At 41.3% G+C, this 26,444-nt stretch overlaps 1 protein-coding gene and 1 long non-coding RNA gene across 3 annotated transcripts in view; one reads left to right on the forward strand and one right to left on the reverse strand.

The window, feature by feature from the left end:
* Positions 1 to 26,444, reverse strand: part of LOC129735311 (uncharacterized) — a 114,331-nt gene that overhangs the window by 17,430 nt on the left and 70,457 nt on the right. The window lies entirely within an intron of this gene.
* Positions 5,683 to 26,191, forward strand: SPARCL1 (SPARC like 1). 2 transcript variants are annotated; one of them, XM_027813036.2, is made up of 11 exons: positions 5,683 to 5,878; positions 13,747 to 13,865; positions 13,993 to 14,046; positions 16,543 to 17,709; positions 18,842 to 18,911; positions 19,557 to 19,675; positions 20,263 to 20,383; positions 21,173 to 21,309; positions 23,057 to 23,205; positions 24,161 to 24,309; positions 25,732 to 26,191. In XM_027813036.2, exons 2-11 carry the CDS (start codon positions 13,812 to 13,814, stop codon positions 25,758 to 25,760), a joined length of 2,049 nt encoding a protein of 682 aa, XP_027668837.1. In that variant the 5' UTR covers positions 5,683 to 5,878; positions 13,747 to 13,811; the 3' UTR covers positions 25,761 to 26,191. The 2 variants fall into 2 exon arrangements, with proteins under 2 accessions (XP_027668837.1, XP_027668838.1); XM_027813037.2 differs by lacking the exon at positions 13,993 to 14,046 and having other exon boundaries at positions 5,684 to 5,878.

Below are 26,444 nucleotides of genomic sequence, written 5' to 3' on the forward strand. Positions count from 1 at the left end.
CTTTAAAATACCCATGCTGACCTCAATCTCTGCGTCACATTATTAAAACAAAAGCATACTTGAATAATACAGCAAGACAAAGCACATCACCACCACCCTAAGCTACAGTTCAGGTACAGATAAGATCTTTTCAGTTTAGAGCCATGTCTACCTCTTGCTAGTTCAAGGACATTTCTTGTTCTTTTTTTCTTCTTTTGAAGAATTTGGCCAACAAAACATTTCGAACAATATAGAACATTAGCTGAGTCTGTCTGGTTGAAGAGCAAAAATAGCCATCCCTCAGTCTGAGCTTTAAAATAGCTCCTCCCCAACGGGAGTCAAATGTTCCCCAGCTGGGAAAGATGTTTATTTCTCTCCCTCTTTTTTAAACATTTAATTTCAGCTTATGTAGGCAATGTGGTCAAACACGACACAGCCCAGCGCAGCAGCTCACAGGAGACAGGATGACAGTCTCTAATACACTAACTGCATCACGCCTCGAAAGACGAAAGCCTGATTTAGCAGCAGCACACCGGCAGTCTCATCAGAGCCTCGGCCCATTTTGGAGTCAGTTCCTGTGCATTATGGATGTGACTCATGTCCATACATGCAGGCGACAAGAGTCCTGGCTGGCACTTCTCGGGCATCATGAAGAGTATACACAGAAATAAATTCAGCACAGCATTTAATAAAGATAGATCAAGAAATAAAGACCGACAAAATTTCTGAAAAACAATTTATGGTTTTGACAAAGCGAGATTGCTGAAGGATTAGAAAACATCACATAATAAAATAATTATAATGTGCAAGTAGATAGAACTCCTGCTATATGGAATACAATATTGATGATGGGGGGCCCTGGACGAGTGCATAAGATAAATGAGGAAACCACATAGTCTGTATGGCACTTGAACCTGTTTTCAGATGCAAAGCTGACCAAGTAACAGACTAAAAAGAATGCATAGGAGAACTTTTGAATTAGTCCCTCCATGATTTCTTAAATGTTTTTAGCGATACACCACATTTGAGATTTTCCACTGAAAAACCTCTTAGGAGATAGCTCAGTTTCAAAATATGCATCGTCAGCTCATATGCATTTATTATTATGCTCCATCTTAAGAGATGCTTGTTAATCTTGAAAAGGTCCAGGACACTGCTGATCTCTCATTGAGAAGAGCAGCTTTTAGAGTCAAAAAAGCTGTGCCGAAATTTCATTTTTCAGAGTATAAAAATTTCAGCCCAAGGAGCCTTGAGAAGGCAGTCAGGTTTTCTTTCTTTAGAGATAAAATAGAAGGAAGGAGTACTAATATTACTTAGTCCAGAGGATGTAAAAGATATGCATATATATATATATATACACACAAACACACACATATATAAATACTATATATTTTCAGTGATTTACTATCAGTAGATAATTTAGAAAGCAATGCATGCAGAAATACTTGGGCAAACTCCCCTATCAGAATATCTATCATAAGATACCTAAAGAGCCGCAACTGGCCATATACTGACATATCCAGATATTCTCCTGCCTCCTCAAGACCAAGGCACAGAAACCCCCTCACGGTATTCCTTTGGTGCAGCACAACTGCACGCAGGTTGAAGAGAGCTGGTCAGAGGCACCAGGTGCCTCATTCCCCCAGCGCTGCCTCCAACCAGTTTTTCTACCTGGCTAACTCTCAAGAAAACTGAACTCCTCATGAAAGGCCTCCATGGCTCACAGCAACCCAAGCAATTATTTCCAACGGGGAAGGACAAGCAATACTTGACACATTTCCAACGGGAGCTGCTACAGGCTGTGGTCTTTTGCAAATCTAAACTATTTATATAGGTATCCTAAAGGCAGGCCATTCCACGGGCTCACAAAAGGCTTCAGGTGCACCATTTGGTAAGGAAGTTACACAGAGACTTTCCTTAGTTTTTAATTAACAGTCGATCAGGAAATTAACAGGCAACCAGAGATGTTTAGAGCCCTATCAACACCATCTGGCAGACTATGATCCCCAGCAACCTGGGAAACCACGGCACAGGCCTGGCAGCACGGCATGACCAGCCCTGGCTGTAACCAGACTCAAACCGTTCCATGCCTGTCGTTTTGTGGTTCTTTTTATTCCACCTCCAGTAAAAAGAGAAAAAGCAGGGACACATAAGCTAGGTATGGTATTGTGGATACAGCAGCCAGTGTACACGCACAGTTTCTTTATCTATTCTAAAAACCCCACCTGAACTCCAACTTGCTTACAGTTTTTCCTTTCAGGGTAAAGCATATTTGATTTGTATCCGGATATATATTCTGGAAAAGTCGAAGTTTGTTTGTCAAGCAGACCTAGCACCGAGGTTAAAACTTACTTTACGTTTTAAAAACCTGTAAATTGAAGCCTGTACCTGGTATGGAAGTGGATGGCTCAACACCACTCTCTTGTGGGCAGAGCTCTGAAGGCCTATGGCTGTGCTGAGCACGCAGATGTGTAGACAGCTCCAATAAAAACAAACGTCTTTTGAGTCTAACTCCTCTTCCCCACAGACAGCCATACCCACAGACCTTTTCTGCCAAGGAATACAATGCAATACAGGCATATTAATAAATGTAACAAGCGCCTCCGAGCTTTTCCTCTCCCATTGTTTCAAGTGTCCTTTTAGCAGCTGTCACCATGAGACACAGATAAAACAAATCTTTTCACTTCCCTGTACTCATTTGTCTTCTTTCTTCTGTGTTTAGTCTTTTTTTTATTGTTTGCTGCTTATTCTCTTTCACTTTCCTCTACATATCCTTTTTTTCCTTCCAACAGCCATACTCCTCCTCACTGCAGGTTAGACTACTGAAGACCAGTGCATACCACTCACCAGTAAGCACTCATTTTGCCTGAAAATATGCTTAAGGAGAACCCCACATGTCCAGTTTTTCCACCTTCCTGCTGGATAATACCCAACTTTACCGTAACAGTGTAGGCTGCAATTAAAAAGCTGAAGTCTAAAATAAACCCAGGCATTTCATGTGAGGTACATCAGTGATTGCACAGTACAGCAGACAACCAAAAGGGGATCCACTGATGCTCCAGTCACAGGGATACACCAGTGCTTCTCCAGCCCATGTTGGTGGAAGCTGTCATGTTCACTGCTGGTTAATAGCCAAGCGCGGATCAGGCAATTTGGGGAATTCTGGTTTTAATAAAATAAATTGTGGTTTAATCCAAAGCCTACTGAAATGAGAAGGTACCTCTCCGCTTATGCGGCTGCTGTGTCCTGCATTTTTGTATCCAGCACACAGCCTACAAGCACAACACTGAAACACAAATGGAAACCAAAGCAAAAATCAAGCCAGGATATCAGAACCTCTGACATAATACTGGTGTTGAATGAATTCGTGCCCTTCTATTGTTAAGGCAGAACTGACGCAAACGTGTATTTCACTAAAAGGTCATCTAGCTGTCGAACAGGCTAGTGCTTAGTTCTTCCTCCCCAGTGAAAACAGAGGTGAGGACAGGATAGAATTACTCTGTTTCTAAATGAACTCATCTAATGAGTCACAACAATAATTTCTAGGTTGGAGTTTTCCAGCACAGCAACTACTCTGCTTCCTCCTCACCCCCAAATTTACCATGATGGTACAGCATGTTTTTCTGGTGAGAGAACTATTAATTCATCAGTGAAGAAGTTCCAAAAATGAATGCTACCTGACACAGTGGGACCAGCTACAGACTTCCTTGCTAGCACTGATGGCTCTGAGACAAGCTCAAGCCACCTCGATGACACTCAGAACAGAACCAGGGATCTTTTCTCAGCCAAAGCATTTTGTCATCAAACCTAAACCAGAAATTTTGTTGTAATGAAACATTCTGCAAATAAGTTAACAGCTTTTATAAGCAATGTATAATCCTTCAACATCCTCAAAACTAAAATATTCCCCACCCCCCACCCCCTCCGTAAGTCCCAAGAAAGCTGTTTAAACACAGAAACAAGCAAAGCTTAGAAATCACATACGTGTTTTCATATAATAACCTTAAAACCCCTACAACTACCAGCTTCATGTTCCTGCAAGTTCTTTGCAGCCTGGCACTTTTTTGTGAATTAACAATTTCAAGGCAATGCTAATAGCCATTATCTGAAAATCTTATAAGAAAAAGAGCTAAATACTTAGCTAACGTAAAAGAGCTAAATACTTAGCTAACGTAAGATTATCATTGGCTTATTTGTGTTAATTTCTGGGGAGTCACCTAAATATCTGTCTTTTATTAGCTGAGGATCTGTCCGCACCTGGAATATTAAAAAATCACAGAAAAACACTTATCTTTGATCCCCTAATAAAGCTAATCTCATGGTAGAAAGAGGGATGCTCATGGCACACAACAAAGTTTTGAAAAGATAAAACCAATCATATTTTAGTAATGCACAACAAAAAGCCACAATGAATGGCTGGCAATTTCTGAAATATCACCCTCCTTTCAGATGCTGACTGGCTGACAGACCAGCAGAATTTCAACTCCAACAGGCATGAATTAGTTTCCAGGCAAAGAAGCAGAGATAAAAGGGGAAGGGATTTAAAGAATTTCTCATGGGGTTTTGTCAAAGTTTTATTTTCTGCTTGGTCTACAGAGACAGGGCTCGGTTGTTATTTTAGCGCCTCTTTTTTTTTTTAATTAACAATAAACTTCACAGTTGGCCATATAAAACATGATAACTTCTCATACATTTCTCATTGTATCTCATCTAATCACATCCACAATATCTATCACTTTTTGGGATAAGCAGAGTAGAATCTAGCAAAACTGTAACCTTAAAAAAAATGTTAAACCATCATCTAAAATAACTGTATTTTCAGCATTTGCATTGCAGCTTTTACCATTCACACACCTTATTTCATTTTACTTTGACCTCTTTTCCAATCATGTCAGCACAATATGCAAAGCATCCTCTTTAGCAGTACATGATACTGGCAGAATGGGAAACTGAGGCCTGATGTGCTGACTTTACCACATACACCACTGGAAATGCCTCTGGTCTTATGCTGGTGCATCCACTCCACTATTTCTGATCTGAAAACCTCCCAGAAAGTATTCCAGTTCAGGAAGTGCATTTTATGGAATAATGATATGGGAAGAAAAAAAAGACAGATTAAACTCATTAACACTGAATCATTAATACTGAACCATTACGAAAGCAAAAGCCACATAGCATCTGTTGCAGGCAGACACCACTTGGAGAGGCTTTCACACTCAGACTGGCTTGCTCTGTACTGTCGCTATCAGACAGCGCAGCCATGGCAACAGCTTCTAAATAGTTAATTCCTAATTGTTATACCAGACTCTCCAACTGATCTTGTTTTTTACATTTTTTATTTAGAGCTTTGCTCTTCATTTCCCTACCTTCTTGCTTTTCACCAGCTTACACACATCATGTACGGCACACTGAAAAAAACACTGAAAAGTTTAGCAAGGACCGGCATCATCTGTGCTTTACCTTCCCCCGGGCCCACAACGTGACCACCTCGGCTGATCCCTTAGTTCAGCTCTTCTGGGGCCAGCCGATGCAGCAGAAACTATTGCACCCTTTGGCTCCCCTCCCCACAGAAGACTAAATATGTCCTTCCCACACAATGGCTGAGCTCCACTGGCCCAGAGCCTGTGAACACTGAATGGTCTTTCTCATTCAATTACTTCAGCAGAATTACACCAGCCCACTACCCCCCCGCCTCATCCCATGGAAGCCTAGGAGATTGTTTCCTTTAGTTTTACCAAGACCCATAGAGCATCACCTTCCTTCATTGAAGCTTACAGCAAAACACACTTGCTGAGAGAGTCCATATACATCACAGGAAAAGCAGCAAGATTTTGCAAGGCTCAAGGATTTCCAGTTCAGCAGTGGCTAACCAAGAAGGAGCACCTCTTCTACTGCCACGGTACTGTTTCTTCTTTATTTTTAATGAAAACCTTAGAATGCTTTGTATCTAACCCTCTGCAAATTCTTTTTTCACTTACTGTAAAATAGCTGAAGCTTTCATAGAGTATTGTTGTTTGTTTTAAGGATAAATCATTTCAGGTGTTTATGTCTAGAACAGAAGAAATGTTCTTTAGAAGAGAAAACACTGTACGGTTATTGTGTTGAAGATGATGACCTTTATCTTACCACTGGGACCATTATTTTTCCTGTGATCCTGCAAAACAATAAAACATTATACAATTGCCAACAAGAGTCAAGCAAAACACATAACTCTTGCAGAAGCATACAATCATCCGGCTGAAACCCATGGCACAGCCTGATTGCCCAACACTTCTCACAACCTCCTGTAACATCAGTTCAGGAACCTTAATCCAACAGACAAGGCCACAACAAGTAAATTCATCCTGACAGAAACTGTGGCTGGTCTTGGAGGAACCTTTCATTAAGGTGTTGGTAGAACTAGCAAAAACCTGTAGCAAATAGGACATCTATGAAGGAGATGCAGATTCTGAGAGACAACAAAACCCATCAAATGATATCAAATAGAGAAAATAATTTTGGCCACTGAAGAGGTCTCATTTTGACCCTTCCCAAATTAAATCAAAGCAGCTCTTTTTGGCTTGAACTGCACTTAAACTAGAACTGGACAGGGCTCTGAAACCTAAACCTCCAGATCTCAACAAGTAAAAAATAAAATCAAATGGTAGTAGTATAACAGTTCAAACAATTACATTAAGATAATTTGAATTATTTATTTAAAAACTGGTTTAACATGTCCTGAAATACTGGTGTGGTGGTTGTTTGTTGGTTTTTTTTTGGGGGGGGGGGGGGGTGTTGTGCATCCAGCCATCAAGGACTTAAGGCCAATGGCTTTTGCAGCTGTACAATTGGTAGCATCACAGGGATCAACTCTCATCCACGGTTATTTACTGGTACAGAATGAGTGGAAAAGTTTTATGCTTTGGTATTTACTTTTCTATTACAATCTCTTTTACTCAGATCTCTGCCTCAGACTCTGCCTTTCATTTTTATATATGTGCACACATGAACTAGGTTATACACATATATAACACATATACAGAAACACTTTCAACAAAGTCTTTTGAAACACACCTAGACATAAGAATGTGCTGTACCAGTTGCAATTTAAGAATATCATGTGTACATCTTGGTTATAGAAAGAACAGACACTGCACAGAGAATTCTGTTTCCATGCTCATGAATTTCCCCTTGTACAGAAAACTCCATCCACTCAGAGTTCTAGAGCTGTGATCATCACCTGGCTACAAGAACTACATCTTTACCGCATTTATCAGTGAAGATGTGGGCATCAACATTTCTTGCTAACAAGCCTGACACAGCACCAAGCAGAGACCTCTTCCAATAATTACAAGACATCTGATTTTATTGCAGTTCAAAAGTTTCAAAGGGGTGATTTAAAAAAAAAAAAAATCACATTACATGATTTTTCAGTGATACTTTGGGAATATGTGAAAGCTCAACTCTGAAATTTCTCTGTAATTTTAATAATTATGAAAATCATGTCTTAAAACATTTCACTTTGCAGTTTTACAAAAGCTTATTACCCAAGTCTCATCTTCATGAAATGAGCATTCGTGCCCACGCTACACAATGAGAAACTGAGTTCCAAAGTTGACCCTTTGTCTTCCCAGATCTCTTTTCTAAATGCCAGACAACATCCATGCTCATTAGCAATGGCAGGAGATTGGGCAACTGCATCTTCTAGAGTTAGGTCCAATGACAAAAGCCTGTGCAGTTTTCTGCCAATGCCAGAGCTGAAAGTAGGTCAGTCTGTGTCGTTTCTTTTGTTAAACATGAGGCATTTGTCACCTTCAGCCACAGCCTTTGCAAGCTCATAATTTCTGGATGGCATTTCAAAAAGCAAGAGAATCTGCTAGGTCTCAGCTGCATGAGGTTTTCTATTTCAGTGGCTGACAACAATACTGAATCAGAAACAAAATACAGAGAGAACAGGAAAGACTGCACTTGGCATCTCATCTGTTTTTGAAATTCTCTGATTTTCAGTTAAAGATGCAGACTTCCTGCTATAAGCAATGAGAAGCAGTGAACCCGGGTGAAGTTCCTGGGTGACTGAGCTGGACTGGTGTACAAAATGCATGTGGTACAGCATTAGCTGAGAAGGACAGGCAAGACTAGCTGGCATGCCAGATGCCATTACTTCAAGCTCTCTAGACAAAAATAATGTCATTGATCAGTATTTCGAGTGAATGCTGACACAATTTTAATGACAGCCCTTGTGCAGTCTTCCTGTTGAGGGTAAGCTCACAGTCCCTCTGATCCTCAAGAGCACATCGCTTGATTTTCAGCAAAGATACCAGCAACTGCAGAACCACAAGGAGCGAAATAACTGCTGAGCAGCAGTCTCCACAACTGAAGGTCTCGAGCAGTCATCTCAGCTAAAAAAACTTGAACTGTTGAGTCATAACCTTTGGGTTGCCAAACAGAAGACACACAGTCATGAGCCTCTAAATGGCACTGGGTTTTTAAAAGTACTTCTCTTAAGTAGAAACTGACATTCAACTTGTAATCCATTTTTCCAGCTCTCCTTACTGGAGGGGGGGAAAGTGTTAGTGTCTGCAAGTTCAGCAAGCCAAGCAGATGGGTAAGCATTCGGTTTTTAAAACCTACTGATGTATCAGAGGTTTCAGTTACCTCACCATACACTTCTGTAAGTCCGATCACAGGCTGGAACTGACGATCGCCATGCTCAGCAGGCCCCCGGATGGATACAGAGATGCCAAGGAAGGGCTGTTGCCTGCAGCCTATACTCAGAGAGGCAACTCCTCTTCATAAAGCAACTTGGCTCAAGTCCCGGCAGAGGCTTTCACAAGCTGGATGTACTTCAACTGCGCAGCAGCTGCAGGATCCTACCTTGGAGCTGACTAACACTGCCCGCTGCATCTGTGTTCAGTAAGACCAAGTGCACCAAAGCACCCTTAGCTCCACCTCAGCTCAGTAGCTGTCCCCTGAAAAAGGGTCATTCAGGGTCTGTTTACTCAGAGCAATTATCACATCCACACCAAGAAAAGCAACTCCCCCACCCCCATTTTAAGTTGAGCTACCTGTATCCTGCTGGGAACCCACTGCAATGGAATAAAGAACTTGCCTCTTCCAAGTTTCAAGCAAAATGTATTTTTTCCAAGCATGAAAAAGGAGTGGAGGACATCTGCATTGATGCTGGCTGGACGCCAGGTGCCCAAAGCTGCTCTATCACTCCCCTCATCAGCTGGGCAGGGGAGAGAAAATAGAATGAAATGTTCATGGGTTGAGATAGGAACAGGGAGAGGTCACTCAGCAAGTACTGCCATGCGCAAAACAGACTTGACTTGGGGAAATTAGTTTAATTTATTACCAATCAAATCAGAGTAGGATAATGAGAAATAAAACTAAATCTTAAAAACACCTCACCCCCCACCTTCTTCCTAGGCTTAACTTTTTACTTCCAATTTTTTCTACCTCCTCACCCACAGCAGCACAGGGGGACAGGGAATGGGGGTGTTGGCCAGTTCATCACACATTATTTCTGCCACTCCTTCCTTCTCAGGGGGAGGGCTCCTCAATACCCTTCCCCACCTCTGGCATGGGGTACCTCCCATGGGAGACAGTCCTCCACAAACTTCTCCAACGTAAGACCTTCCCACAGGCTGCAGTTCTTCACACACTGCTCCAGCGTGGGTCCCTGCCATGGGGTGCAGTCCTTCAGGAGCAGACTGCTCCAGCGTGGGTCCCTGCCATGGGGTGCAGTCCTTCAGGAGCAGACTGCTCCAGTGTGGGTCCCTCATGGGGTCACAAGTCCTGCCAGCAAACCTGCTCCAGCCTGGGCTCCTCTCTCCACAAATCCTCCCAGGAGCCTGCTCCAGCACAGGCTGCCCAGGGGATCACAGCCTCCTTCAGGCATCCACCTGCTCTGACATGGGGCCCTCCCCAGGCTGCAGGTGGGTATCTGCCCCACCATGGACCTCCACGGGCTGAGGGGCACAGCCTGCCTCACCATGGGCTTCACCATGGGCTGCAGGGGAATCTCTGCTCCAGTGCCTGGACACCTCCTGCCTCAATGGCCTTGGGGTCTGCAGAGTCGCTGCTCTTACACACTCTCCTTCCCCTCTTCTCTGGCTGAAGTTGCCTTTGTTTCCCACCCCCCCTCCATCCCCTTCTAAAATATGTTATCCCAGAGGTGCTACCGCTGCTGCTGACCGGCTCAGCCTTGGCCAGCGGTGGGTCCATCTTGGAGCCGGCTGGCATTGATTCCGTTGGACATGGGGGAAGCTTCCAGCAGCTTCTCACAGAAGCCACCCCTGTAGCTCCCCTGCTACAAAAACCTTGCCACACAAACCCAACGCACCTAGTTAGCATTGCTTTCTTAATACCCCAAGCTGAAGTATTGTTAAATTCCTCATTTCTTGGTCAAAACCAACGATATTCAAGAAATTTCATATTCATCCTTTGGCTAAGTTTTCCTACAGATTTTCCTGCGGAGTATAGTGACTACATTTCTCTAGAGGGATGTCTGCTTGCTTTTAAAAATAGCTTCTTGTGTAATAGTTCTTTGCTGACAGTTCTATTAATCTTAGATGTTACAAAAAGCTTGGGTTTAGAAATTCTGTTCTGTAGGACACATTAGGAAATTAAAGCAAGAACACAATGTCTTCACATTTTCAGTGCAAGAAAAGTGAATGCCACAATGCAGATCTGTGCATTGCATGACAATTAGCTAATGCTTAATTTCTTCCATCACCATCGTCTTAATTGCCATGTATTACATACAACCCACAAGAGCTTTCTCATCTGTGCACCTGCTCAGGCTGTCTATTCTATTACTCCAGCAAAAATGACTTTTCCTTTCTAACACTGAAAGACTATGAGCAAATACAAAAATCCCACTGCCATAAGCCACAACCTTTGCAGCAAGAAGGGCTGTAGGCTTGCAGGAAGAGTTCCTTGTGGTTTTTTCCCCTCTCACTAAGAGCTTTACCCTTCAAGCTGCAAATCCCTTGGCTCCTGCTCCAGCAAACCACCTGAAAACCCTTCACATGAATTACGTGCAGCAAGCAAAAAGGTTCTCCTGGATTCTGGCAAAAGGTCTTGGCATATTGCGCAACCAAGCCCCCAGAGCCTAACCAAACATGGAGTGACACCAACAGAAACACTCCTTTCACCCCTGGAGGACACAGTTCATTGTACAAAGATATTTTTTTTTCCTCCTTGTTGAAGTGGCTGTTGTGATTGACCTTGCAGCTTTTATCTGCCATCCCAAATTCCCCTACTGCTCTCCCTTCACGAGCACCACCAGCACTGAAAAAATAAATTGGTTTACTGTAGCTACTGAACTTGCCTGGCAGTTTCCAGCCACCAGTTGCAAATGGGACTGGCATCACAGGCAGGAGACACAGAATCACACGGTTAACTGAGAGCAATCAGGTCCACTAAGAGGCATCACCTAAATCTCAAATCTCATGGCTCTGAAAACAGTGGGAGGAAACACTTACTGCATAGGAATTAGTATTGCTGCCATATCCAGAAAGGCAAATCCCAGGAATTAACACTGGCAATACTTGCACATGCATTACAGTTTAAGAGTGTGTTTTGAAATGCTACTTAATGTTTGGAATAGATTATCCTACTGGAGGAAGTACTGTAAAACCTTGCAACTCATTTGGACTATCATGACTAGAAAAAAAATGAGACTATGTCCATTCCCAATAATCACAGACATGCTTCTTATGGACCACTGCGGGCTAGTTACTAAGAGGAATAATACAAAAGCCCTGACCTGCCACCTTAACTCAAAGATTTATTCCAACCACTTTTTCTTTATTTGGACAAAGGTGGCAAAGGCAACTTTTCAGTCAGTGACAGACACAAGTTAGCAAAATATAATTATAAATACAATACAACACGCAGAGCTTTTCATTTATAGCTCTTTAACTAGCTTACCAAAACAAATATGACAAATGAGGTTTTTAGAAATTCAGTTAAGTAACATGCGCAGAGCTGTGTCGTTCACCAGAAGCAAAGAGAAACAGAAATCAAGACTACCTGACATTCAAATTCTTCTTTCCTCCGGCACTTGCCAGGCTTTCAAAAGCACAGTATATAGTTTTTAGGGCTACACATGAAATCAGATTATGCCTCTGAGTTTCTGGCAAGTCGCCTGCATGACCCTCAGTCTAGCAAAACTTGCCTTGATCTGAAGTGGCTGCACTTACACAGTCCAGTAAGGCATCTTGCTTATGCTCATTAATGGCTTTTGTTTTATTCTGTCTTTCCCTCTGAAAACATCTTAACTAAATTCCAAAGAGATAATAATAATTTGGGGGCTACATCAGTTAACTGCAAGAAAAATCATTTGCATACTAGATATGCCCCACTAACGACGCATTTTGCTCTTCATTAACTAAAAGATATTGACATTAAATAATGTATAACACAGGGATCTTCCAAAGTGTACGCTTCAGATCTAAGCATAGCAGTAGCCAGTATGCTTTTGCAAGCTTCTACATCAAAAGAAAAAAAAATAGGAAAAAAAAATATCCATGTAATGCTCAAAAGTCCTTCCTTCTTGCTTCACCATTTTGGCCCCCATAAACACAAGCTCCCTAGAGTTTTCTTTTTGGGGTTTTGAGTTCCTTCCCCACCCCAGGAAAAAACATCTGGGTGAACAACATTTTAAAACTATACATTGAGCCTCATGTGACTGAATATGGTTGACCTAACTGGCTGAAATCACTGCTGGTTTCCTCATATGCCAAGGAATTCAACCAGCAAAAGACGTGATGTCCTTCAACTAAGAACACAGCAATACACGTTTCATTAGGAAACAGGGAAACAACGAAAAAGGATGTGTTATGCAGGAAGTGAAAAAATTTTAAAGGGCAAGGGGGGGTGAAGACCAAGACAACAATTTCCAAGGAAGAACAGCCAGCAGAATGAGAAGCGAAACAGAAGCACAGTAAAAATCCTACTGAATTTGCATGAATACAGAAAAAAGAACAGAAAGAAATTATAAAGCGTAAGAAAGCATACAGTAAAAAAGAGGGGAGAGGAAACAAACAATATAACTCGTTTATTTTTGCTTTCCTCTGTGATACAGCTACAGGCATAGAAACTCCCAGTTCACATGCACTGCAAAAGTAAGAAAATTTGCTGATGACATCTGAGGTAAAAATGAGTTGCCTGTCTTTCACTCACATGAGGACATTAGCACAGACTGAAGAAATTTGTAATGCATTGCATATGCTTCCAGTGATCCATCTTGCACACTACTGCACAGCAGAGTTGGAATTGTTGCTTCCCAGGCAGGACAGCACCCATCCATCAAGCAGCGTGGACAGCATTTCTAGGCTTTCAGACCTTCTGAGCAGAACTTCACCACTTAATTCTTGTTGCTACAGCCACAAGGGAGAGCAGCCAGAAGACATCTTGGCCATAGAGATGCCACAAACAGGCATTGTAAAAAATGTCTCTTTGTATTTATTTCTGAGACAAAGTAGTATGTCAGAAGAGTGGATAAAGATTTACAGGGCTGAACCTATATACATTAATAACTGCCTTTCAGTAACACCACTGGAGTTTGTGAACACAGCATATAATTCAAGTCCTGTAAAACAACTGAGACCGAAATGTCCTCTAGATAAGCTGGTCTAACACCTGAGTTTACATACAACAGGACACTGCATGGAAGTTCTATGAATCTTCATGCTAAGCAAGTTACAGCAGCCTCTACCTGTCTTCTATCAGACCATTATACCCAAATCCTAACTTTATTTCTTTTCATGTTGCTTGCAGAAAGGAAACCTCTAAACCCTACCCACTGTACCATTAACTACTGTCCTCTACGAGATCAGAAAACCATGAAGGCTGTAGCTCTCTTCATTTGTCTCACAGGATCAGCTTTTGCTATTCCAGTAAGTCCTCCTCATGCTATTACTACTGAGCACTTAGTTCCCATTCTGTGAATTCTCTGTGCTGTCCCATTGACCTGTACAAGAATTTTATTTACATGCACATATTGAATGTATTTGTCTATTCTAGACCCATTCTTTACACTACAAACTCGGAATCCATGGACAGAAACCTCCAGAAAAGGTACTCTTCCTGTTCTTTAAACATTAAGAAGCAACATATATTATTCATCTCAAATATATAAAACACATTAGCACATATAGAGTGGTTGGCAAATGGATTTAGGTCAAAAAAAAAAAAAAAAAAAAAAAAAGTAGGCAGCCTGACCTCAAGAATCAGTACCAAGCATCTCATGCCTCATGTATTACATAGCTAGAAACAGAACAGGATGAAACCTAAAGCTCACAACAGAAGTTTCACTTACTTGAAAAAAATTGAATGAAACCCCACGTATAATCATTACACCCATATTCAAACAAACAATAAGCTCCACTGAGAGCTGAACTTGTGGTTATCACTGCTCCAGTAAACAAGGAGGACGCAATCCTCAATTTGTCACTCCAAGTGACACACTCAAGCACGTAAGACTTTTAGCCACGACGTGTTTCATTATTTGCAATACAGAGCATTGCTACGGCTCATCTTGAAAAAGTACACTGTGGCTGACAAGCCAGATACACAGCCCTCATGGTAATCCCACAGATGACCTCAGCAGCCCTATGCCATATATGCACGCTAATGATAGAGCTCACAGTTTTACATTCATGGTTGTCCCAAATTAAAATTCCTTTTTATTGCACCATTCTGCTGAGCATTTGTGGCTCAGACACAATGGACCTTGGCTCCAAGCCAACAAATGTTTTGGAACAACTAAATTCAGAGCATGCTCTGTAGTAAGAAATGCAAAATCCCAACTCTTATGCTAGTCTTTTTTTTTAAGTTATGAATTATATCCCACTATGCAGCTTTCCAAATGCACTTCATGTCAATCCGGATGGCGCTTCGCATTATGAAAACCAAAAAATTAACTTTTCTTAATGAAGTATCCAGCAGAACAAATTATATTATAAATACTAGTCTGCAGCCTACAACTGTCTCCCAGAAACAACTCATACAGAAGATACTTGCATCGAAACAAACCATTGCAATACCTGAAAAATCATCAGTTCCAAGTGAATATGCAACAATTATCAAAAGCCGGTTGTCCCCTAATAATAACTAATGACAGCTACAATGGCTGAAATTTAACATCATGTTAAGAGACCCAAGTATCTTGATGAGCAACTGAGTTCTAAAGGTTTCTTTTATCCTGGGACAAAGGTATAACAGAAAGCAGCACCTGAAAGCCACATCCAGACACATCTGTGCACTGAGGTTGCGGCACATAATGAGGCTCTCTGTCAAGATGTGAGCCACATCTTTCCCAAACTACTGCTTCAAACACCCATAATAGACAATGACTGTTTAGCCTTATGCTTTCTAACTCTACAGAACTAGAAGCCCTTCACAGAAGACTGTGTTTTGCTTAAACTTACAGACATATAACACACTGTATACAGCAGTGCCCCAAACCACATGGAATAAAACCCCTGCTCCTGAAACCTAATTTTCAAATGTTTTAATATCAGCTTGAGATGCTTGGTAACACCTAGATCACTTTTGATAAGGTCTTCAAGAAATGTGCATTTAAACTGTAAAAGCTCTTCACTAAATTTCTGTTAGATTTCAGCAAACACACAATCTTTCCCTGAAAAAGTTAAGAGTTGGAAATGATAGTGAATATATTGCCTTGTACTTTTCCTGCACCAGCAAGTACGCTAGGCAAAAGACAAAACTAAAAAATTCAAATACCACCTTGACATTAGGAAATAGATTACAGCTGATCTGCCAAGAACCAAACTAATATTTCTAATCCTGCCATTTTTAAATTTTTCTTTTTAATCTGTGTAACTTTTTGTTAGTGGAGCGTTTGTTTCCAAGCCGTCATGACTTTGCCCACACTAAAGGAAACGCTGTTCCAGCAACTTGGGCACTGAGAAGTTTTCTCATAAATAACCCCCCCTAAAGCTTTAAGGAAAATCAACATCAGGTGCTATATTGTAGTAAGCAATAAGGAATACTGAATATCCATAGGCGGTGTTCAGAAATACGCCAGATGTTGCTGCTATTGGAAGTGCCTGTACTCACCCAGCAGCTGCTGTGATACTAACAGCAATAGAAAGTCAATTGCTACAGCAAGAGCTAACAATCATTTTAATACCTGCTTTCTCCTCGAGCATTTGAACCTTTTCCACTGAAGTTAGTAGTTTTGCTGTTAGTTTGACAGCACGCAAAAAAAGAAAAAAGCCACTCAAACACCTGCTTATGAGCTTACGATACTGTACTTGCCACCAAATACAATAGTTCCTGATTAATTCAGCGAGGAAGCAATGATGTATCAGACAAAGTAGATGATTATGAAATAGTTAAGATGCAGTGCATTCAGAAATTACTACACACCACCTTGTGAAAGGTGCTCTCTCTCACCCTGCTCCTCTTTTCACAGGCCTCGCATTTATCTATGTAGGAAGATGAGTATCACATCCCCCTTCTTGTAATACAAGGCAAAAATAACGTTCCATTGACTTCAAATAAATTCTAAGATTTATTAACCTACCTGTTAATTTTTTAATTTTTAAGACTGAAGATATTCACCCCGAAGCCCCAAAGGAAGACAACACAGGGTATGTAGACAAGGGTGATTTGCTGCCCAGTCACAAAAACCTAAACCCAGAGGGGTCAGTACCACATGCTGAGCACAGGGACGAGCCCCAGACCACTAGAAAACAAGGAAGAACCGGTAGCGAGCATCAAGTGAAAAACAGTCTAAAAAGCATCAATTTCCTTGCGCTGCACAACAAACCAGTTTTGGCTTCTGATAACCAGGACAGTGACTCTGGAAGCAGTGGCAGAGAACAGTCCAGCTCTGAGCACTACCAGTTCAGGAGGCACGAGAAACACAGCAATACAGCCAGTCGACACGTTTTAGGCAACACAGAAAATCCAGTGGATGCTCTCAGTCTTGACCATGAGCACAACACGTGGAAATACAATAAAAATACAGTTGGCCTAGCTGAAAAAAACAGTGAAAGTGATGAAGAAGGTGTGATAGAAGAGGATGAGGAATGGGGTGAAGAAACTGATTACAGAGATACGAAGCACAAAGGCCACCAGACAAATCAAGGTGACAAATACAAAAGACAGCAAAATGAAAACAGTATGCAATCTGATGAAATGTTGAGAGATTCCAGTCAACCAATCCGGATAACCAAAAGACATGGTGAGAAATTTGACCTAGAGGCAGAAGAGAGGGAAAACAGCCAGAAGAAATCCTATAAAGGAGAAACCTTCCTCTCTCGAAGAACCCATAATGAAGATCAGGATGACAAATGGCAAAGCCAAGAGAAGACCGACAACATTCAAGTAAACTATCAGAGTGATCACAACACAGTGGTGAAGAGACGAGATATGGTGGACAGTAATGCTGATGATGATGATCATGACAGTGGTGATGTTGATGGTGAGGACTATCTCAGCAACACCTGGAAACAATCAGCCTATCAGGAAGAGGAGGGAATCCAGAGTAATGACCAGGAGAACACCAGCACTGAGCACAAAGGGGAAGGAACCACCGAAGATGACACTGCAGTTTATATAAAGACTGAGGATTACCAACATGTCAAGATTAAAGACCTTATTCACTCTGAACAAGATGACTACTATCATGAGCCACCTAACTCTGACAGTGAGCAACAACTGGAAACGACTAGCTCTGTTCAGAGCATGAAAATGGAAAGTGAGAATAAGGTAAATTCTCTTTAAAATACAGTTAGAATACTACAAAAAGCAGGGGGAATGACATAAGTCCCAAATTTAAATTCACGATGATTGAAAGGACATTTTGGAGAAAAACGGGTATAATATTTTGTTAATACACAGAAGTCTCATCTCCCCTTTTCTCACCATTCATCTGGTTCATGCTGCATCACTCCGCATACAACATTTAGATGAATCGTGCTCACTTCCTTTTTGGTACAACTCATATTAAGAGCTCCAGCTCCAATGGGCTGTGTAACAAAACATACAAATAAATATGGACACATAGGTGCAAAACCTGGAACCCAGTCTCAAGCCAACTAGGAAAACCTGTTCGCTTCTCTTTCCCAAAGATTTTTAAACACTGCCATACAAAAGTAAACGGCTTAGAAAGGCAGGGCTAGAGTCCCCAGATTAATTACTATCCTAGTGGCAAGGGCACTCCCACACAAAATGAAGGATGTGGGCTTTGTCCCTTCAGCAAAGGAGGATGTTGCACCCAGATCTCACATAGCCCTGTGAGCCATTAGATAACCAGCGGGTGTTCTTCAAAAGAAAGGACTGAGTTTTCATATGCCTGTTAAATAAGGACCTGTAATATTAGAAAAAGATAGGAGGCATCAATTTGAAAGAGGGCAGGCACCTCCCCACAGCACCAAAGAAGGGTCGAAACTGAAGACTTATCCTTCCTTTCTCCTTCTTCACGTGTTCGGCCTGGCAGCTCATGGTGATGCTGCTCCCAGGCAGTATTAAGAGGCAATTCATGCTCACTGACTGGAGGGCCCCAGTACAAACTAAGACTTGAAGCACCAGTTCTGCCAACCTCAAGGTACTATGGTGCTGTATGTCAAGTACTACAGAACTTCCAGGTGCTCAGACCTTACTGAGTTCCTGTCTCTTTCTCCATCTCCTACTTCCCTCCCCCCTCCCGCCCCAAATGACGGAGTGCCTTAATACTACCAGAGGCTTTATGCATTTCTCACACATTCTGCACAGCAACCTCGTTCTGCTGCAAGCAGAGCAAACTGCGCCTCAGTCAGCTCTGTATTTGTACCTGAAAAAATTTTGTCCAAGTACTTTTTTTCTTCCCAAGACTTACCACAATGTCTCTGTGACTCTACAGGTTAAGACTACAGGCAGTTCTGACAGTGAGATGGAAAGTGCAAGCAACAGGAGCGAGAAGGCTCTCTTGGGTAAGCCACAAACAAGCAAAGCCATCATGTAACTGCTAGCTCTCGGCAGCTGGAGAATCTGCTGGTCTGCATTTCTTTTCTGCCTGTGGCAGCACACAATTTCACATGACTGAACTCTGCTTGTGCATAATCCTGTATTACAGTTATGTTCCCAGAAAATCCCTTCCATACACCCTTGGATTTACTCATTTGTTTGTGGAAAAGAGTTGTAGACAGTGCACAAATTTTTGTGTCAGTTATACTGGAATAGGAATTATCTTGCATTGAAACAGTTCAGTTTCAGAACAGTAGCCTGAATTTAGGACAAGTGCCAGTGCTGGATTTAGCAAGGACAGAAAGGATATGTTTCAAAGGAAGCTGGAAGTGAATGTCAGGCCTTACAGAAGAAACAGCTTTTTCTGAGAAATTTATTTCCCCATCCAACTCAAACCTGGGACTGCTAGATGTCTCACAAAATTTCTCATTTAAAGTTGGCTGGCTTTATTGAATACAAGATCCAGCTGCATTCTAACAAACTTACAGAAAGTATTTGACTTATTGGTGAACACTGGACTGTATTTTGCTTTGACTGTCAGTAGTACCTGACAAACACTTGGCATCCTGTCATCTCCTCTAACGGTCTCTCCTTCTTGCTATGATTGCTAGACCCATGTAGGAACTTCCACTGCAAAAGAGGTAAAGTCTGCCATGTGGACAAACAAGGGAAACCCAGCTGTATTTGCCAAGATCCTGCTGCTTGCCCTTCTACCAAAGACTATGAGCATGTAAGTCATTCATTCAGTGCACAGCGTGGAAGAAAGCCAGCTAAAATGTTTACAAGATAACACATTCCCCTGCTAAACTTTAGACTAATTCTACCCTAAAAAGCATGCAGTTGGGTGATTCCAGCAATTGTAAAAGTAAGTGTAAAGTACCCAAACTCACTGGCTATAGCTTGAGAATAGTATGAACACATGTAGCTACGTAGTACCTAAAGTGATTTGCTTCACTTAGAGATTGTAGCTTCTCCCTGTCACTAAAAGTTCTATTTAACCATTTGATGTTTTAAAGCATGTACTGAATACAGTACATATATAGTGTAGTAATCCTGTACCATCTCAGAAACTGTATCACTGCCATACAAAAATAAATTCAAGCGTCTTGAAACTAGGTATGTAGTAGACAACAAATCCTTATGTAGGCATATAACTACAACTTTCAATACTTCTGATCACATGTTCCCTCTGGGTATTCACAACTGTCACACCATAAGTGATTGACACTTTTACTATTGTAATGTCTGTATGAGTGACCAGAATTTCTCTCAACACAGTGGTGGTGGGGGTGGTTTTGTTTTTCACTCCTCCTCTAGGTCTGTGGTACAGATAATAAGACTTACGATGGCACATGTCAACTCTTTGGCACCAAATGTCAACTTGAAGGGACAAAAATGGGACGCCAGCTGCACCTAGACTACATGGGCTCCTGCAAATGTAAGGCTTGTTTTTCTATGAAGAATTCACCTAGGTATAAAGAGCCAGTAGCATTAATCATCAACTAGCTCTAAGTTATTTGCTTTCTTCCTGTGCTCTCCCTCTTCTGCATCAATTATCTGCTAATTAAGACCTTAAAACCCTAAACATATCTAACAAGTCACTTCTATAATTAAGGGTATTAAGCATCTGGATCCTAAAGACATTCCTCCTGTGGTTACACCAGTTTGTTGCCAACCCTGTCTTCCCTGTGTACTGTCTTACATGCCCCCATTGCAATAGCATCTGAAGATGTTTTTTTAATACCTTGACCAGAAAACCAGCCTTTACAGCTAATTAATAAATGAAAGTGTCAAGTCTGAAAAAAAACAACACAACAAACCACCCAAAAAGCTACCTAGATGCCAAATGCAGAAGTCAGGGTCTAAAAAGCCAGAAGTTACTTTCAAGCTATTCAATTGTTGCATACCCTAGGAGGAAACTGCCCTCTTAGCCAGAATATTGCTTTACTGTGGAGAACTCTGCTTTCAGCCTCACTGCACAGCCCTGCTCAGAAGTTGCACACATATATGAAGGTTGTGGCTTGCACAACCAGCTAAGCATGTGCACAAATGAATTGTAGATTTAATTGAACCTATTAGCTGCATTCCCAATTTTATGTATTAATAGCTCAATCGATGTTAAGCTTAACTAGTCTGCTAGTGAGAATCAAATCTAACATGGCTAAGAAAAGCTCAAATAGGGACTTAACAGATCATTTATTAACAAAAACTTTCCTATTTGGCACAGACATCCCCCACTGTACTGATTATGAAGTGGATCAGTTCCCACTCCGGATGAGAGACTGGCTCAAAAACATCCTTATGCAATATTATGAACGTGAGCTGGATACTTCTGGATTTCTAACTGAAAAGCAAAAGAATAAGGTCAGCAATCCTTTTCAAATAAGATCATGCAATTACATTGTTAGAGCTGGACTAACCATGTGAAAAGAAGTTATTCACATCTTATGAGTTCTTCCATTTCTATTGAGCATTCCCTTTCTGGTTAAGGCAATTTAGACTCAATTAGATTCACAAGTTGCAAAATACACTTACATGTCCCCTCACACTCATTTAAGCTGAGACACATTTCTGCTATGAATGTTCCTTCTATCCAAGCAAACGCAAGCCAAGTGTATTTGAAGTTAGTGTCTGCAGACAAGAGGCAGAAAAACAGAATCAGTGCACACCTAGATAAACATTGTTTGCTTGCAAAGACATGGAACAGCTTCTCCTCAGGGAAGTGCTTTGTGAGAAACCTCTTTGAAAGATCAACTAATACGTAGATAAGGATGATCCAATTCACACAGTCAATGCCATTTTCCAAAGGACTTGTGGAAACTAAGCAGCCATAGCATAAGATGGAAAGCATGAGTATGGATAACTAATTAAAAGACAGAAAAAGAGGGAACAGCCAGCCAAGAGCTCACTGTGAAGTTGCACGAGCTGAAAGGACATGTGCCATTTGGCTTTCATTAAGTGACAAAGTCTGCTGACAACACACAGGTAAGGTATTCAAAGGAAGGAAGGAAGGACAGACGGACAGACTTGCACTCACCATGAAGAAAACTGCCAAAGGCCTCATGAGACTGAGCAAATGGGTGGTCACACAGCAGGATTCGAGACAGAATTACAATACAGAGTTTAGGGGATCCTCATGGGGGCAGGGTATCCCTCCCTTGGACTGACCAAAAGTAGCTCCTCTTCTGTTCTTGACACACACCTTTTTTACTCGGTCATCGATACAAAAATACCTGAAAATGGACTCATCAGTTAAGGGTATAATTGGCACCTTTTAATCTAGCCACATGAACTGTCTACACCATGATATTCAAAGGTAATAGAATTACACAAGTCTGACACTGAGTTTTAAGAGAAAAGAGCTGCTTTCTATCAACCAGTAGACCTGCTGCATCACACTACATTGTCTTAAAATGGAGTAAGCATCTATTAACATTGGGTCTTTTTTTATTATTTTTTTTTAAGAGAAGGATTTATCTCAGGTGATTTGGTGACAGTAGTTTGTTTTTGAAGATACAGATGCCATACTGCTTAAAAAGCCACAACTGTTAGAAAATTGTTCAAGTTAAACTAAGACCTGGGCTGCTCTAACTCTGGAGTAGAAGGTGCATGCAGTAGGTCACAACAGGTTTACACAAAATATGCTTGAGCACACCAAAGGCTACTTCCAGAGTCACCAAGAGGGACACTGACCTATCTGGAACATCTCATACTAAATGGTACGAATTAAATGATTTCTGAGATGGCTTATTCAGACCAAAAACTGAGTTGCTTGCCTCAGGATAGAAGACGAACAAATGTGATTAAAATTAGTTTCACCTCCTACCAACCTGAAGGTACTGTCCTGCTTAGTTGAGCCTGACTATTAAGCCACACAGATTTCACTTCTTTTCTAGTTACTACCAAAGCAGACATAGACAGCAACAAAAATCATCTGGACTACTTGAGGCAAGTTTTCCATGCTGCATATGGTCACAAACACTAAACCCAGTTTCCCCAGTAATATTGTATCACATTTCATTTCTCCAAACCATCTCCTTGCTAGATAGCTCTCTCCAGAACAGATCTTCATCCCTAAACAAAAAAATATCAATTTCTCTGTTGTGTCCAGGTCAAAAAAATCTATGAGAGTGACAAGCGCCTCGTGGCTGGCAACCACGCAGTTGAGCTGCTCCTGCATGACTTTGAGAAAAACTATCACATGTATGTGTACCCTGTGCACTGGCAGTTTCATCAGCTTGATCACCACCCTGTTGACAGGTAAAAAAAAAAAATATATATCTATATTTTGCAGGTTCAGTTCCAATTTTCTGTTTAAGCTCAGGCTGTTCTACTTTTCTAAACCACTTGAAGGGTTCTTTACATACAGAACCAGTCCCTCAGCTGATAGAAGCCATTATCTCCCTCTTTCTAAGGAGGCATTCACCTTTAACACAGAACTTCTCTCATTGTTTTGCTGGAGCCATGTCTCAGGTCAGAACCTGCTATCCTCTTGCCTTGCATAATCACCGTGTATTACACCTTAAAGCTCTACAGTGTCTTTAATAGCTATTCATGCCCTGACTCTGGAAGAAAAGAAGGCTCATGAGATCCTGTTACTGAAACTAAAAGCAACAGGCTAAGTATGAAGGGCAGAGGCCTGTCAGCAATAATTCATTAGCGAGGTACCCATAGTTTTCAACTAGTACTACAGAAGTCTCTGAGTTTAAGCAGCAGATATGGTAAGTTGGCACCAGTGTCAGAGTTCAGAGGAAGCCCCCAGCCTCTGAAAAATGTGACTCAGATTTCAGGCTTCTGGTCATGACACTCAGTGGTGGGATCCATGTTTCAAGGCTGCAGGTCCTCAATACCTCGTGCTGATCACACCTACTGTCTTAAAGCATAGCTAAGTACCTTTGCAAGCTTGATCTCCTGAAGATTAATGGCAAAAATCCATAACTGATGAGTTGTGAGCAAGTCACAGTAATACTTGTTTTAGAAAAAAAAAAAATAAAAATGTCTGTGAACAAATAACAGTTAAAACATTTTAGTTTACCAGGTAGTACATATCATCATAAAGACCTGGGGCAGATTCACTAAAGCAGAACTACAACAGAATCCACTGGGGCATCTGTCAAAGCCACCACTGTCATCTTCTAGCAGCTTTAGATCATCTTTGGTGCTCCTGATGATTTATTAATGAAATACAGCTCTACATACCTGTACTTTCTTTCAGATTATTAACACACTCTGAGCTTGCGCCTTTGAGAGCCTCCCTTGTTCCCATGGAACACTGCATAACCCGTTTCTTCCAGGAGTGTGATGGAGACCAAGACAAACTCATTGCTTTGAAGGAATGGTGCCACTGCTTTGGGATTAAGGAAGGTAAACATAAAAGAACAAGCAGATGTACAGGACAAAGCATTCCTGTCAAAACTAGGCACATTCTCAGACCACAACATACAGGAAAGAAATTATAGCTGGAAGCTCACAGCTACTATGCACAGAGGCCAACAGTAACAAGAAGACTCAAAAGATGCAAGGTTCTGAATTGTTTTATAAAGATAGGAAAAAGTAATCTTTTCCATGAGGAAAAACTTGGGATGTAGTTTGTACTTAACATCAAATAATTCCTGTGTGGTGTCTCAGCCCATACGTTCTACACATCTGTCTCCCATGAAACGCTACTTTATCATTCAGTGCCAAAGGAAAGGCAAAGCAAGCTTGTACTTTTAAATCAGTGGTCAAAGCACATTGACTGAAAACGTATTTAAAGATCTCAAGTCAAGCAGGGGAAAAACCATAGATCTCTCACTGATCAAGTGACTATGCTTACCTCTAGATTACTACATACAACACAAATGCTATCACGGTGTAGTTGCAGGTGAAACCATCTATTTTACCTCATTTGTCAGAGGTACCCACGCTCAGATGGTACCCACCAGACTGCATGCATCAGGAGGCTTAGGCATAGGCAGGGACAGTTTCTGAATCCTAAATGAGCCAGGCATATGTTTGGTTCAGCTCAACCCACATCAAGACTTCCCTGGGAAAGGGAAAAGCTAGGTAGTACTGTGCTGGTGATTCCTCTAGAAATAAGCAGCAGCTGAACAGAAGCTGTCATGACAGCCACTTGAAATTTTGCCTGACCACATTCAAAGTAAGGCTTTCTTTCGCAATCTTCCTTCTTCTGATCTAGCCCTAAGCGACAGCTGAACAATACTGACAGTCATTAAGCAAAGGTAGCAGTAGCAGAGGTTAATCCAGGTTTAGCCAAACCAAAGGCATTTGGCTAAGCATGCGGACTGAAGAAACGTGTTCAAAATCCTACTAGCAACTCCCTCACTTTAAGTGGAAGCTGATTCTGGTCAGAGGTCAGACGTGCAGAGTCTTCACTCCTCCCAGAATTTTTCCTGTTCTTCTGATGACAATTTACCAGTCACAAACCATGCGTGGAAGCAAGCTGCAAGGAGTTACCGTAATACACATATACTGCTGCTAATGATTGATTGTTCATCCAAAGAGGGGTTTAGGATCACTCATTTGTGAAGAGGGGCATGGAAGGGATTCTTGACTCACAAACAGATCAAGGAGACCTAGTACTAGAAACAAGAAACTACCTAGCCAAGAGGGGTCTAAATGAATGGCTCCTGAATATGACAGCAGTAACCATGCTTGGTTTTTGTTAGGGACATCATTCACCTACATGAGCCCTCTGACTTGACAGCATCACATTCTTGACACTGATACAACATACAAATGTCTCTTTGGCATCAAATGTTAATAACATTTTCTTCTTTGTTGCAGAAGACATAAATGAAAATCTCCTATTCTGAGCCTGCCTGAACAGAATCCCAGTGCTGCACTAAAACTGGTGAAATATATGAATCCTGTTTATTTCTGTAATTAACAGCTTCATAGTTTTCAAGACAAAGGTGGCACAAGGTTCACTGCACTCCTGTCAAATAACACAAGTGCAGAAAAGTTCTGTTTATTAACAGCAGAAAAATTTAACTACTCCAAGTGGTTCATAGCTAAACAACCAGTGTTTTCCCCACATGTATCCATGACCTCTCTGAACCAATAAATAGTACTAACCTGATGACTAAGCTGTTCACAAAACTCTCCAGTAGTATTATAGGATGTGGATTTTACCACACACTGAAGAAAACTACCTTGAGATAGGACTTGTTTCCTTTATTTACTGTATTGTCAATTTAACATTCTGCATGGAAGGCTCAAATAAAAAGAAAGTCTACCTAGATAATATGGGGTTTGTCAGAACTTTGTCAAATAAAAGGCAACAGTTCAATGGAAATTTCATTATAGATTTAAGGAAGGAGAAGAAATCAGAGTGTAAATGATATACACCAGTGTTTAAACCATAATTCCTAAAATACATTAAAAAATCAGCACTTATCTGATACTTGGCCCCCACCTCTTGAAAAACAACAGTAATAGTACCAGTGCCACACAGCAGATTCCCACTGACAAACTGTGTAATGAGCTAATTGTATGAG

This window comes from Falco cherrug, chromosome 1, assembly GCF_023634085.1.
Source record: "Falco cherrug isolate bFalChe1 chromosome 1, bFalChe1.pri, whole genome shotgun sequence".
NCBI classification, from domain to species: Eukaryota; Metazoa; Chordata; class Aves; order Falconiformes; family Falconidae; genus Falco; species Falco cherrug.

Excerpts from the sequence above, each read along its gene's own strand:
- SPARCL1 (XM_027813036.2), top strand. The coding sequence starts at position 13,812 with ATGAAGGCTGTAGCTCTCTTCATTTGTCTCACAGGATCAGCTTTTGCT. Across the intron at positions 13,866-13,992 it reads GATCAGCTTTTGCTATTCCA|ACCCATTCTTTACACTACAA; the intron begins GTAAGTCCTCCT and ends TGTCTATTCTAG. Across the intron at positions 18,912-19,556 it reads GAGCGAGAAGGCTCTCTTGG|ACCCATGTAGGAACTTCCAC; the intron begins GTAAGCCACAAA and ends TATGATTGCTAG.